Genomic DNA, 16,343 nt, shown 5'->3' on the forward strand with positions numbered 1-16,343 from the left:
ACAGAAGGGATTACAGTATATTTGTATTCTCAATGCATTGATCTTGTTAGATCTTCTAAATATCATGTGTGCCCTCATGAATGTCCTACAGTTTCCTTGGTTATACTCTAGGCCTCTGATACACACTATTTTAAACTACACAAAACATACTTCCAGATTAAGACACGAAAATGTCCTTTATAGGATCTGTGTTTCATGCTGATCTTAATGGACTTACTATGCCTAAGAAAAATGCTTGTGTTCAGTGGAAAGCACAATTCCAAAGCCAGTATTTTAACTAGTGGAAAACGCCATCTTCTTTTAAAAATACTACTTATAATGGGAAGATCTGTTGTTGAGACCCATTATTAAGAAGACAGGTAATGAATTCCCCCTAACAAATTATTTGGTATGTGTATCACAGTCTTTCCACTGCAATACATATGTTTATGGTAATTATTCAAGTAGAAGTGTGAAAAACAAAGATACTTTTTTATTTTCTTCCTCTACTGAAAAGCAACACACAATACTGTCCTGCACAGACTAATGTTTTTTTAGATTATCAAAGTCAGAAACAAGCAGTAGAAGCAAGTAGTCATGCTGATGTTCAAGCCAGATGCTGGTCCATTCTGTGCAACTATGCTATAAAGACACTATCCTATTTTCTGCCACCTTTTAGACTGCTGCTTATAATGTAGGTTCCAGCAAGTCTTCTTTAGCCCAAATTTAATAGCGAGGTGGGAACTATGATCCACTCCACCTTATCTTGCAAACTTCAAAGCTGTATCTTGCTATCTGGCCCTCATACACTGTGCACGATATAGCTCTGGCACTCTTTAAATATTAGTTCAGCTGTGAAATCAAGAAGGCGCTTCCCCTTACACAGACCAGATCAGTAACATGATGTTAGTCAACAATCATCTATCATCCTTGTACATTACCCAAATCATGATTCCTAATCAAGCTCCAACAGGTCAGAAGGCCAATTGCTTGTTTCAAATAGGTCTCTGCTGCTGAGAACTGTCATTTGTTAAAGCAGACTCTCAGTCAAATTACTTAGAGCAATATTACTATATTCTGAAATTCCTGTACCAGGTGGTGACTAATGAAGAGTTCAAACAAGGGTAATGGAAGAGATAATATAATTTTGGAGAACATATACAGAATTCTTACAGATAGGATCATACCTAAAGATAATATCTGACAGCATAATTCTGTTAGTTTTTAACTATTTCAACTTACTGCTTTTCAAACCTATATATATAACACAAACAGCAGTCTGTCAAACATTCATTTAATTCTTTTCCTAATTCTCATTCATATTTTATTTTCAAAAATGGATCAGATATTCCTTCACATAACATGAAAATGCAGAGTACTTTAAATTTTGAAGTAGTTCCATAATGTCGTTGCTAAGGGGTATTTAGAAAAAAAAAGAAACAGGTTGGTTAAAGGATTACTGCAAAAGGCTTGTGTACAAGAAACTGTTTCTAAGTTGGCTTTTTGCAACCTTGTATTTATCCAGAAAAGTATTTCAACATCTGCTTTATTTTCACTTCTACAACATTTTGCTATTAATCTTTATTTTTATGTGGAACTCTTACGGTAGCTAATGGAAGACTATATTCATACTGTGCTAAATAAACAGAGTACTGCATGCTTAAAAACATAAACCTAAATATTCTATAGATTAACACTTACACCAATGACTGTGTAAAGGATTATTTGGTGATTTACCTGATCTTGAGGAAGGAACTCTTGCTATCTCTAGGGAACAAGGCTTTTTGGTGACTGCTATGTCTATCGAATCACAAAGAGTGCTGTCATTTTCTGAAGGAACTGCATCCAGAGGTACAGAGGGTATTGCTTCCAGTGCATAACCTCTCTTCTTTGAATAAGATTCCTGAAATGCAAAAATTTAAGTAGGTAAGAGATATTTTTCAGATGACACAGGTAAAGAACCAGGCTAAATAACTCTGGCTAGCAAGATTCAACAAATTAAATACCGCATTCTGCTGAAATCAAAACTGTAACAGACCAGAAGAATTACTTGCATACTAGAAGAAAACATTTCTTAAGTCTTAAAATTTTTGTATATTACAGTTCTTGTTCAGTTTACAGAATAACTATATTTGTCAAACTGTATTTAATGAAAACTGGATTACTGCTTCTGCCATACCTGTTTTGCTAGGTTGTAATTCAAGGGATGTCTCATTTTCTTTTTTAATTGTATCTCATAAGACCAAAAATTATATTAACCACTACAATTATGTTCTCTTCGGGGATGGTGTTACAGAATGTTTATATTACATATAAGAAAACTAAAAATATGCCTTCTACATATGGATAGCAGGATCCCAGGCTGTGATGAAGATGAATTACTGCTCTACATTTGAGCAAAATATTGACAAAAGGTCCTATAACAGCAATACGTACAGCAAATTCTACTGATTAGCAAATGTTGAGGGAGGGGGGAAAAAAAGGAATTAGAAGTTTTGCTGGTACAGTAATCCAATCAAGCAGACTGTTTCTAGTTTTGAACATGAATAAGAAGATAACATTCAGTTTCAACAGAATTTCACCAGAGATTTATTTTTTTAATCCCAGCAGAAAGCAATTGCATGGGCAAAGACACATTTCCACATCTTTCTTATATTGGACATGTGGATGTCTCTGAAAGTCAAGCATCAGACATAAATCAAATAGGATATAATAAAAGACAAGGGGCAAGAAAGTTCCCTGACAGTTAGATATTATCATAGCCCTACTCAGAAAATGATTGAAGAATACAATGTCCAAAATGTGGAGTAACAATTTCTTCACCAAGAACATATATTAACTAAGGCAAGCTATGGCTGTAGCTAATAATGCTTTTTCAGATAAATGATTTATACTGTTAGCAAATAATTACATGACGCTTAGCCTTTTTTTTTTTTCCTGGTCATTGTGCTCATTTTAACTTTATGAAAGTTCATCATTTGGTCTCTTGAAGGATAGGGTTGAGATGACACCAAGAGCAGCTTCACTTCAAAATTAGTGATGACTTTAGTAGAGACAGATTTAAATCCCAGGTTAAACTAACAAAACTTGAAAATTAACACTGGTAGCAGTGATCAGGGAAATAATCATACAAATAAAATAAATAGAATAATAAAATAAATATAATAAATAAACAAACAGAATAAATAATAAATAAATACAATACTTCTAATTTTAAAAAATTAGTATGTAGTAGCAAACAGTACAAAATTGGTGGTCAGCATTCAAAAAACATACCTAAAAGAGGAATGCGATTGCATCTCTGTTTCTCCCTTTACAGCTTCTACCTAGTTAGATTATGAGCTCTGAGTATTAGTAACCTCACATATATAGACTAATAATAACTAGTTTCAGGTAGTAGAAATTATAAAGATTACAAAATTTTTCAAGTAGGCTTCCTGCAGCTCCAAATGTAATTTTATTAACTTAAGCCATTTTATTCATTAAATGAAGTTAATAGGAAATTATAGAGGCATTAAAGCAGCTGAAGGGCAACTGCAGGACAAGAGAAAGAATCCTTCCAACCTTGAAAAACATTTTTTTAGCTTGTCCATTTAAGTCTGCTATAAAAAGGCAGAGGCAAAAATTTATTTACCAAAACAATGACTGAAACAGAAAACTTCAATCTAATCTTTGTACTATTCTAGAAACATGAATTTAAGTCAGAATGCCAAAACCCTAATTATTGTAAATCTGCCTAGAGAAGCCCATGAAGAAACATTGCAGCCTTAAAATTGTCACAAAACACCAAAGTGAAATCCTGTTCAGCACCTGAATTCAGCTACATTAAAAAAAAAAACATTAAAATTGATACACCAAACATCAGAATAGACTTTGGATCATACTTTCTGTCACCCAATATTCTGTCTGTAAAGGCAGCCAGCAGTGCTGACCTAGAGAACAGTGAAACCAATACAAGATTAGGTCAAGCATGTAGTAACTGCTCGTCCTTCTGCAACATCTTGTGGGTCTCACACTTGACAGCCAAAAGGTGCTGGCTTTGTTTCACATGTCTACCAATTAAACTTTCTAGAATTACATTCTCAAGTTGCCTTTAGATCACATGTCCCCTTTAATAGTTTGCATGCCCCCAGTTTGCCCCCATTTTTCAGCTACCTCACCAAGTTTGACATCACCATTTTATACTTTAGATGGCAATGAAAGGTTGTTCTTCACTTATCCCCTCCTAGTGATGTCACAGACATGTGCACTTCCCATGTCCTCTTCTTCAGGGAATGAGAAATACTAGCCTACTTACCCAGCTGTTCCAGGATTTTGACCATCCCTGTCACCCTTCATCCTCTCAGTCTTCAATGATGTGACAGGGATGGCATTTTCTCAGATTTCCTCATTCAAGATGAGGATGAGGGCTCACCAAGCAGTCATACTGACATAATAATTTTTTGTACTCTACTCCTTTCCTAATTGCTCTTAACATTCAGTTTGATTTTCTGAATATTATTCAACATTCTGTAAATAACTTGGCATGAATATAAATGTCAGTGAAGAATAAATAAAAATAATGGGGTTTCTCAGAAAATTGTTAGAATGTAAACTACCAGCAATTAAATTCTTCCTAATTATCTCTCTAATAAATAAAATATAATAATAGTATGTCCAGCAGAAGATAAATGAATTAGAGTCAAAAAATAATTGCTAATACTTTAGAAAGCCAGAAATTCTATCAACCCATTAAGTGAAGATGATAAGCCTTAACTAAAAAGTGTGTATGTAACAAAAAGAAAAAAGAAAATTTCTCATCACTGGAGAAAGGCATTGTAAAGGCTTCTGGTTGCTGCAAAATGATGTCAATTTTGCTGGTACTGAGCATTCCTAGAAATTTCTAAGATCTAAACTAATTCACCAACTTCAACTTAGATGTTAGCAGATGTTGGAAGATTATAAGTATCATACGTGAAGCAATGTGATTCTGTTCTTTTCTAAGACTGAAAGCTCTTGACCAACTGCAATAACAAGTAACTACAGTAATTCTACATGTCCAAGTTATTATTGACTCCATAATAAAACCTCCTAAAAATACTCTATCTTTAGTTACGAAATCAAAATGTAAGTCTAATTTTTTGTTTTAAAAATAGAGATTATTCAATCTCAAATTTCTATTAACCACTCCAAATTGCTGAACGTGAGACATATAACTGACCACCACCATCAAGACAGAATTTGTCCTTATTTGAAATTATAACTTCATAAAAATAATGTGTTGGGCTGCTAGTACATTAAAATAAGTTTGGGGTTTTTTGTGGAAAGGATAAAAATACACACACAATGGAAGTAAAAAAAACCCCAACATTAAGAGTGAGTGAGTCACTCTAGTGGGAAATCACTAGAGAACAACCACCCATACTATTCAATGTAAATTAGATTTTTTGTCTTGTAGAAAGAAACAGTAATGTGACACTGAAGTCGCAGAGCACATGTCAGGGACACACTGTGGCCCTCATTCATAGGCCTGCAGTCAGCTGGGTCTCCTCTGAGCATATGTTTGAAGGTATAATACCTATGATGCACTATCTGAAACTTGCACAGGGGGAGGAGACTGTTAATCAGTTGGAATGAAATTGTTCCTAAAGTACCTATTTTTAGCCACTGCAGAGAGTTATACACAATTGTGAAACAATGTGCCATAACATGACTAAATCTTCAAGAACTACATGATGTTGAATTAGACCTTTTTTTTTCCATATTTTTTCCAGGTTTCTAGCTTCTCTTGCTTCTGCCTTCTATATAGTCTTGCCTTCCTTTTAAGAAGAAAACAATGATGTATGATTAAGGGCTGAGATATAAGCAGTATATGCAAGTTTGTGTTTGTATGAATAGAATGATGAAGGCTCAGGAGGCACCTAATCTGAACTGAAACTCTAATAAGAAGATAGAATTTGTACTTAATAGATTTTTTTTCATTCTGTCAATATCCTTTCCTATAAAAATCAGGACACTTGAAACTTTATAACTTCCCTGGAACATGGGACAACACACCAGGGTCACACATGACTCTCCTCTTAAAGTAGAAATAATCTGGGAAACACAGAAAATAAGAATTCAATCTATCTGCCTTTAGAAATATCTTTTTCATTTATATAGATAGTGAAGAACAGCTATTAAATTCTGACATACCCCTTGAGATCCACCACGGTATTGTGTTGTCTCCTTTGGCTTGCTGAAGGCCAGAGGACCAGCATCTAGAATCCAGGTGTCTGCCCTTCCGTCACAGTATGATAAATACTGCCCAGCTATTCCTTAGAAGAGTACTATGAGACGTTATTGCTGAAACTTTGAAGAGTTATTGATCTTATATGCTCCATCAACCCAAAGCTCCTGATTATCCTGAGAGTGAGCAATGAATATTGCATTTATCCCATGTATGCCATAGAATCATGGAAAGCACCCTTAAAGGTCATCTTGTCAAATGCCCTGCTATTGGGAAGGGTATCTTAAACTAGACCAGGTTGCTCAGAGCCCCTGATCTTGAAGGTTTCCCAGGATAGGGCATTTACCTTCTCCCTGGGCAAACTATTCCAGTGATTCACCATCATCACTGTAAAAAATATTTTCCTTACATCTAGTCTGAGTGTACTTGCATGACACAGACTTCTTGACATTTGTAAACAGACAAACCTTGTTGGACTGGGACACTTCACACTGAAATATTAATGATAAGTAACTGAAGGCTGCTGAGAGGAATCAAGAATTCCAACAAGAAAGAAATCCTGACCAGTGACTCAAGATAATTAGAACAGTTTTCTGACATGCAGCAAGGTGGAAAGGAAAATGCATGAACCAGAATGGCATTGCGCAAGTTTGCCACAATAAAGTACTAAGCATAAACAACTGAAAGTATTTCCTATGTCACAATAACCCAAAACCCCAAGTAGATGGTGAAATATTTATTTTGACTGTCTTTCCACTCAAAGATATCAGGAATATTACTATAATTTATGGCTAGTAAAAACTCATTTATCTATTACTAATAATTTTGTATGTAACAAAGGAAGTTTCATAGTGTCGTACAATTAGAATAATTTTTCATGAGTCAAACTATCATAAATGTTCATTGTTATGACACCTAGAAACACTTGAATGTGTAATTTGTCATAGAACATATAATAAAATTCATGATATATTACAGAATCTGGAAAATCACCAATCTCATTTAAGGGTAATGACACTGGAGGATCTACTCTGACCTGCACAGAGTATTTCTAGCATGGATTTTAAAAGAGTAGGATCTTTTACCCTTTCAGCAAACATTTGAAATTGTGGGTTTGCGGATGTAGGAGTAATACGTGTACAGACTTAGTAGAAAGACTTATTTCCCTTCAACACCTGAAACAGTCTTTTTAAATTTCAGTAAGCCTTCCACAGAGCTAAGAAAAACATCAATTTTAACAAGCATGCAAGAGTTGTCCTGTTCATTTGGTTAGAAATGTAAATATGATGTTAAGTTTTTCAGAAACTATTCAAAATTTAGATTTGCTTTTTCAAAATTTATATATGAAAAAAAGAGCCTTATTTATATAACACCCCAAATATAGGTTTATTTTCTCCTTTTCCAATGGATATTTTCCCATATCCATGTTTCAAATTTAAAAGTTTGTAAAAAAACTGTACAGACATAAATCCCTGAAAGCTAAAGGTTCCTACAATGCCTTACAACACCTAACTCACTAATATTGCCTAAACTATAAATGTGTGAAGACACGGGTAAATTGTGAGCATAATGAATGCAGTGCTAACCTCAGCAGCAGAAACATGTCACTATATTTTATGCAGTGTTTTCATAATTCTAACTGGCAGATATTCAGCATCTCAAATGAAGCTAGATTGTTGTAGTTATGTTACATGCTTTCCCATGCATTCAACACTCAGGCCATGATAAAAAGCAGATGCTCCCTCTAATAAATAACTCACTGTGACAAAGACTATACTAAAAGTGTACATAATCTGGTTTATGCAAATGTTAATGGCTGTGTGTGGCAATGTAGTGCAATATAGTAACTGTTTTAATAAATTATTCTTATTTAGCTGGAAAAAATACAATTATAAACTAGAAAGTAATTTCCAGTTTAAATATCCTCCCTTTTTTTTTTATTGTTTTCATGAAAGACATTTTAAAAATCATGTCTTGTTTGAACTCGAAGTTGTGGGAAAATGCCTCTTTAAAATAAAGGCTATTATATTTAAAAAAAGATAAAATGGGCTTAAACCTAAGCTCCATGGAAACAATACTTCTCTGCAAGATGCTTATGCTCTAATGCCTACATTTTAAACAAACACACACAGCTCTAACTGAAGCAGCAAACAGGAAAACTAATCTCTTACATTATAAGGGCAGTAACCATGGAAAATGTTAGATACTGAGAAACCTTATACTGAAGTCAATATTTGACAACAAATGCTGAAAACAATTAATGTACTACTCTGTGTTAAGCAGACTCACATTTTTCACATTTTATAGCTTAATTTCTATCAACTACTGTGCCACTAAATGAAAAATGTATGTGTTGCTGGGAAGGGGAGAGAAAAACTGAATGCACTCAAGTAAATCTTGAAGCAAAACACAACTGCTCTGTGAACAGCAACCCTACAGCTCTAAACTGACTTGACTGGAGAGCAGATAACTTCACTAAAATGAGATATTATGGGGGAAATCTTCTTTAAAAAGAGAGATTTAACGCCAAAATGTGTTAATCCATTATCTATTTCAAATAACCTATGCCTTTTTAAAAAATATTCTATAGCTGCCCATGTATCTTGTTCTGAACTAAATACTCTGACAAATTTGCAAATTAGAAACCAATTAATTGATATCACATGCAATAGGTTTGATAGAAGAGACAAATAAATCTTCACTATTTCAGGAAAGAATCTTTCATGCTCAAAATTTTTGACACTGAAGAAATAAAAATTTAAGTATGTTTGCTATAAAAGTTATTATTGCAATAGCATAAACCAAGACTGTCTTAGAAGAAATCTCTCCTACACATGCTCCCACAGAAAAATAGAAAGAACAAGAAAATGTTTTTCAAAATACTGAAGTTATGGAGAGTTGCACTGTCAAAGCGAAAAACTTTGTTGTGAATCATATTTTATTTGTTATATAACTGAAGAGAAAAGTGAAATACAAAATTAACAGAAAAAAAAGTTTGAGATTGTTCTTTAAAGATCCTGGGAGCATGCAAAGTTTGTAAAAGTTAATACTTCCTAATTAAATAGTACCAAATAAACTTTGCAGATATTTCAGCAATGTGAAAACTAAGCCTAACAGTAAGAGACTGTCAGAGGGAAAGTAAATTCATACTGTAAGCTAGAAGTGGTGCCTAAACACAGTAAAACAAGTTATTCCATGGCAACAGGGGAAATATGCACATTAGCAGTAAACACAAGTTAAGAGGATATTGCCTCTATCTTCTATATTCTTAAATAACCCAGTAATTTTATATTTCATACCATAGTTCAGACCAGTAGTTCTGAATAGGAACCTATGAACTCTGCTGTTTCCTGGCCAAAAGTGTGGCAAAAGCCCACTAACATCCATAACATGAATTTTTAGTTCTATGGATAAAAAAAGCTCCATTGCTCAGTGCTATCTCCTCATACTGCCTATATGCTTGGCAATTTTATGAGGGCTGATGTGGCCATGTTGAATTTCAGCTGGTAAGATGGAAATATAAGGACAATACATGAACATAATTACTTAATTCACCACTGAAGCAAAACCATCACACTAATAAACATATATAATAAAATAATAATAAAATAAACTTCCATATGGTTCTTTAAACAAGAAATCCCACCATTTTATGTCAAAGCTCTACTGCTTTAATTGTTACTATGATGATGTCTGTGGTATGATAATCTACTTATTCATTGCAAATTCTCAGCCCTAGATATTGTCAAATAGAAAAAGAATGTGAAGATTACATAAAATGAAATTAATAAGATTATAAGGGAACCTAAATCAAATTTTCAATAAAATTTGAACTTAAAAAATTTTCTAAAGGTTCATGACAAGATTCCAGTTTGGAACAGCTACCACTCTGTCTATTTAACAAGAATTAAGGGGCCTTGCTTCAGCTTTGCAGTCATACTAGCTGCAATGAATACTTTTATTACAGGTATTCTCTGTTAATGTTGTCACTTCCTTCATATACAACTACGTCAGAGTTTCCCAAACCCAAAATGGCAAAAAGTTCTCAGAAAATAACTTTTTCTCTAATGATTCTATTGCTCTAGGTTCTGATTCCATTATTTTCTTATATTTCATCAATTAATAACTCATCTTCAAAGTAGCAATGCAAACACTGAAATTTAAGCCCTCAAGTAATTTGCAAATTCAAGATCCTTTCAAATTTTCATTATGAGAAAACAGTGTTGTTAAGTAAAAGAAATTTGCTACTCAGAATGCCTGGATGTCACATGAAACCACATATAGCCAGACAACAGAAAACCCTTGGCAGTAGGTGTTTCTTCCTGGGCCAAAAAATGAGATTCTAGCCACTAAAAATCTAAACTGTGGAGTGTGAGCAGTTCTTCTTTGATCTTACAGTCCTGATGATAAATAACTGTGGGACAAAGATGTTAAGACTGCTGTCCTTGAGAGGCAGCTCAAAAATTGCTCATGAATCTTACGGTAGGACATTCTTGCATTCAAAAAAGAATATAAAGAAGATACACTCAGCCTGTCCTCTTTGAAAGTGGGTAGAAAGGACTGAAGGGAAGTCCAGGAATGAAGCTGCTTTGTCAGCTGTGTCCCTAAGTGTCCTGGTATTTAATTTGCACACAAATTCAGCTCAAAAGCTAGGCGTGTAGTCAAAAACATCCCTAACTTCATATCTCACACTGGCTGGCTCACAATGGCTTGCTGTTCAACAGAAAAGAGCAATCAGTCAAACATTTCAGAGATGTTGACACTTTCTTAATAATACAAGGAGCAAGAATATCGAGATGGGTTTCTGAAGGAACTTGGGTCAATATTTGTTTTTCACAATGTAAAACCACTAGCTCTATAAAACCAGTCTGAATAAGGGAGGATTTAATCACCTGCCCATATACAAACATATTACAACAGTTCACTAAAAAAAGCTTTATGTGTATATAGAACTGCTATCTGCATGCAGTATCTGCTAATCATAGAAGCTAATTAGGGAAAAACCTAGTGGTTTGTAAGTACCGTTGGGCTAAAACATTGTCTGAGAGTTACAGACTCAATTTTGCTAAATTCAAAATTAGGTGGATATAAATAGGCCTGAACATTGCCTAAAGATTTTATTTTCTCTCTTTTCCTTCACAGTATAAAATATTGTGATGCAAAACCTAGGATGTTATAAAATTATAGAACCTCCAAAAATAATACAATTGGCATGATACTGTCAATTTATTAATTTACCTCAATGTCTTCACACTTACACCTTTTATCTCAAAAAATTGTAAAATGCCTGGTGGACTGTTCGGGTTATACAGAGACATATTCGTAACATGTTTTTTTTAAAATAAAAGCTATCTCCTCCTTTCACCAAAGGAACACAGCTATTCTCCATACTATTAGGACTATTAATGTGACTTCTTTTTATTATAGTACATTTTATGAAACAAAACTGCTTATTGCACTTCTGTGAATAGAGCATCTGCATTCTAAAGCAATATATGATTAAAATTCTAGGTAAAAAAACATGAAACATGAGATTCCCATTTTCTAGCTGAATTGCCTTTTTGAGAGACCTTAAAGTAAAAAGCAGTATTTCACTATAATTGGTAGATCACATTTCCTATCCAAAGTGAATCTAAAATACCTTTTCATGAAAACATGAGACAATGTAATCTTATATACTTCCTTTGATACCCTTTGATACCTTAAATACAGACTCCCCCAAATTCAGTTTCATTTTGTTTTACATCCAGTTCACGAGCTCTTCTGAATGACAGGTTGCTAGTAGTGAAAAAAAAAAAAAAAATCATAACAATCAGTTTGGGATTTTAAGAAACTGTAAGTCTTAGACTACTATTGAATTTTAGTGAAAATATAAAGTATCTCTTTATAAAAAGTTCCATTTGTACGGAGACCCAAGTGGGACTGAGCACATTAATGCTTATACTGAAGAAATTAATTGATTCAGGATCTATCCCATTTTTAGACTCAATGCTGGTATAATGGATACCAGCATTAAAGATTTTCAGTAAAATACAACCACCAGACATGACTTTAAACCCAAGGCATGCAATTCCTTTTGCATAGCAAGAGAAGATTCATAGATACTACAGAATTGGTTTTTTAAAAAATTTCAGCTGTCAGTCAGGTCTTCAGAAAGAAATCAGGTCTATACATTTTACAGACTTCTCATGGACTCACTCTACATTGTAAAGACATGATTTTCTGTACTATAAAAACTGAAATAAAAAAAAATATCCCTTACAGTTCCAGTATTATCTTGTTTCTCAGATATATTTTTAACATAATTAGAAATAAGCAAAACAAAATAGAAAATAGGTTTTTATGATCTAAAAAAAGTCCCAAAACATCAAGTGTCTTTAAACAGCCCTTCACAGAAATACAACCTGACACAAAGTCTGACTGCACAGCTAATCAGTGTAGCAAATCCATGTCATAATCACCATGTCCAGATATCCCCACTCAGCTGATATCTTAACTCCAGACACCTCAACACCAGCACTTTCGTGCATAACCTGTTCCTCCTGCTACTATGGTAGGAACAACAAATACAATGTAGCTATGATGTTTTTTTCCCCTGGAAATGTTACTACTGAACAATTAGTAGCCCAATTTGGTCAGAATAACCAGGAAGATCAACATAAATTTTCAGGTTTTAATATACTGCTTTAAAATTCCTTTTATGAAGCAGTTGAAGACCAAACATGAAGTTTTTAACATGAAGATGAACTTCTCACATGTAAAAAACTAATTGCCATGTGCTACTGCTATCTATTAATTGGGCAATTAAAATTGATTTTTTTCCATTTTCCCATAATTTGAGAGGCAGCACTGAAAGGAAAAACATTTCATGAAAGTGTGTCTTCTGGTTACCACTAAATTTCAGACCAAAAACCAACAAAATGTAATATAGTTATACTAGGTCAGATCTTCCCAGATTACCATTGTGACGTGTTTCAGTTAGGTATGTCATAGTGTTCAATTCAACAGTAATTTCAATGTGAATTTGAATGCAATTAATAGGAATTAAATTTAATCTTGTAAACCACTACAGTCATCAATACTTCAGATTATTTCTGACATACATCAATAGTTCCAGTACATTTTGACACCTCTCGCCTTTCTCTCTTATCCTGTTTAATTTTGCTGTTTTATGATCATACCAAGAGACAACACGTGCCAGCAGTGACCAGATTTACACAGTGCTGGACAGGGAAAGCCAAATTTTCAAAAACAGTCATTTACAAACTGCAGAGGCAGTCCTAAACCATTAAAGAAATAAGCTCATCTAATGTCCCATAGCCTTAGAGAGGATTATAGAATATAGGTGTTAGAAACAATATGGAAAAGATCTCTGTAAGTGATCTCATCCAAACTTGCAGAGTTCAGGGGCTTGACCAGTCAATTCTGAAAATATGCAAGGATAAGCAGATTATAACTTCTCTGGCCATACTACACACCTGCGCAGTGGTGTCTAGATTACACAACTAGCACCGTAAAAAAGCATTTGCAACAAGACACCACAAATTTACATGGGCAACTCCAAATTTACACTGGAAATTCAGAAGCTACAGATGCAATAAATACCATATGCAAGAATAAAACTTTCAGCTTCATTCCTTAAAACACAATCAGAAAATGTATCATAACACTAAAATAAACCAGAATTTTTTCAGTATACTTATTTCCTATTGCTGTTCAACAGGGTATAACCATCACCTGCTGGTTCTTTCTAGGCAGAATATATATTGCACTTTTCAGTAGCTGCTTCAGTGTGTGGGTGGTGTGTTCCTGAAATTACTAATAAGACTTAAGCTTACTGCAAAAGAGACAGCACTGCAAATCAAGAGTTTAACACAAATAATTTTTATGGGTACTAGAGCTTTCCATGTTACTTCCATTTATGTAAATTTCTAATTTAATCTACTAAATTAGGAAGAAAAAAATATTTTTCACTGAAAGGTAGAAACTATAGGAAAGTATTATAGATAATATAACAATCTTACTCTGGCTATCCGTACTCAGGTATATTTTAGGTCAAAGCTTTCTCTACTTTGTATATACCATCACTAGATAAGGAGACAGGTTTCCTTCCCTGTAACACAGAAATTAGATAATGCCACAAGACTTTCTGTTTCTAATTTTGGAGAACTTCAGCACTAAGTAAGATGAGCCAAATCTGCTTCTTTACTAGTCTAGTTTGAAATGTTCTTCCACTGAATGCACTGAAAGGTAAAGTTATTAATGGATTGAAAAACTAAGCTGAAACACTTTAGCCTTTATTGTTTAATTAAAAACATGTACTTTGCTTTTGTCTGTTTTTATTAAAAAACAAAGAAGAAATACTTCCTTTTTTATACTACCTCCCCTGCACCATAGCAGTTCAAAAATTACTCAAACAGTCACATTGAGCTTAAAAACTAAGAAAATGTTTGGGGCAACTGAAGATAGAAGGAGTTCAAACTGCAAGAGTATGTTAAAATGAAAACAAATAATGCCAAATAAAATTCCCAATATTAAAATTCTTCAGAAAGAGATAACAAAGAGCCATGCTGCCTCTCTCCAGAGAGTGTCAGTATAGAAGGTTTTTTAGGAGCAGATTTGATCTCTATGTGAAAACTGAGTTAGTTCCTTACTTAATTACCCCATTCATCTCTCAAGTATCCTGAGCTGACTTTGAAAATGTAAAAATAATTGCAACATAACAATTTTCACTGTCAAGCTTTCTACAGAAAAACCTTAACTAGCTTCTACAATACAAACAGTATGCAAAATCTCTTCCCATTAAAAATTACTTTTTAAAATTCATTAAAAGACATACAGACAGACAAAATGATTTTCTGGAAGGCAGACATGAAATAAATAACCCTATTAACAGATGCATCAAACTCCAAACTTTATATATTCTTACCATAGCCAGTATTTACAAAGAAACTACTACATACAGTTCTCATTTCCTAAAAATGTAGTTAGGAGTCCACTTTTTCTTCCTTCCCTCTAAATAAAAAGGCATTTTTGGGGAATGTCTTTCCATAAGAGAGCCCATGATAAAGTTGCTGGAGTTCCTACCTCCAGGAATCCTAGAGTTATATAAGCAGAATGTTGATCAGTCTTAAAGGAAAATGTCAAGGTCTCCCAGAAGATCATTCCCTCTTAAAAGATGAAAATTTGACACTAAGCTAGAAACATAACATTTAAATATTTAAATAAATTTTATTATATTAAATATTTTTCTTTAAATTTTAAGTAAATTTTCCATATAGTGAAGAGCCATGCTTCCCAGCAACTGGCAGCATGAAGATTTATACTTATGGCTTTTGAATCAAAGTTCAATTTTTCCATAGCAACTGCACTGCTCTCTTTACAGACATTATTTTCGTTTTGTAACAGAGCTGCAACAAATGAGGCGTTCCTGGCTGTCATCATGTCAAACACACGGAATAACTGTCAGGATTTTTAAGTTGTACATACAACATAATTCAAGTCAAAGTCCAGTCAAGCTGACCCAGCAGCATCCTAAAGGGGACAAGCTAAACCTGCCTTATCTCACAATTGCTTATTATAATTAGAAAAATATGCTGGCATGGCTGTCAAGATTAAGGTGTGTGAACTGCTTGCTTTAAACTGATAATACTGGAGGGATCATATAGAACTCTGCAGCAATCATCTCTCTGACATTGCAGACTGCCCTCTATCTCTGTACATCAGGACCTGTTAGCCTCTTGGCAGAGAAATATTCAAGGTATGCTATAGATGAGAAAGAAAATGGAATTATAGACATACATTCAGTGTATGCAGCTTTATTCACAAGAAGACTTGAATATGCATGTGGGTACTGAATTTTTGCCCTAAACCAAAGATTAACTCCAGAACAAAGGCCCAAATTAACCCTAAATCATAACCTATAAATGGAATACACTCTGCTAAAATAAGAAGACATGTCTAAATTTCAGTCTCAAAAATCCAGCTGCATATTCTAAACCCCTGAAATTTTTACAAGGCACAAAGATTTTTCCATAAAGCCCTTCTAGCACTTCACCAATTTTGAGATTGTAAAAGAAAGTTGATTGTTCTGAGAACACCTGTATTACTGCTATGCTAGGTCTTAAATGATGTAACATTTTACACAGAACTTTCT

General features: G+C 33.9%; 1 protein-coding gene across 13 annotated transcripts in view; it reads right to left on the reverse strand.

The window, feature by feature from the left end:
- The window catches only part of ANKS1B (ankyrin repeat and sterile alpha motif domain containing 1B), a 404,826-nt gene that overhangs the window by 285,958 nt on the left and 102,525 nt on the right, over nucleotides 1-16,343 (reverse strand). For 11 of the 13 annotated variants that reach the window (XM_030262159.4, XM_072923255.1, XM_072923243.1 and 8 more), the window contains one exon: nucleotides 1,717-1,882. In XM_030262159.4, coding sequence (XP_030118019.4) covers nucleotides 1,717-1,882 — 166 coding nt within the window. Of the gene's footprint in view, nucleotides 1-1,716; nucleotides 1,883-11,888; nucleotides 11,937-15,274; nucleotides 15,368-16,343 lie in introns of those variants that run through there. The other 2 variants (XM_072923247.1, XM_072923248.1) reach the window with 2 other exon arrangements.

The sequence above is a fragment of the Taeniopygia guttata genome, chromosome 1A (assembly GCF_048771995.1).
Source record: "Taeniopygia guttata chromosome 1A, bTaeGut7.mat, whole genome shotgun sequence".
Lineage (NCBI taxonomy): Eukaryota > Metazoa > Chordata > Aves > Passeriformes > Estrildidae > Taeniopygia > Taeniopygia guttata.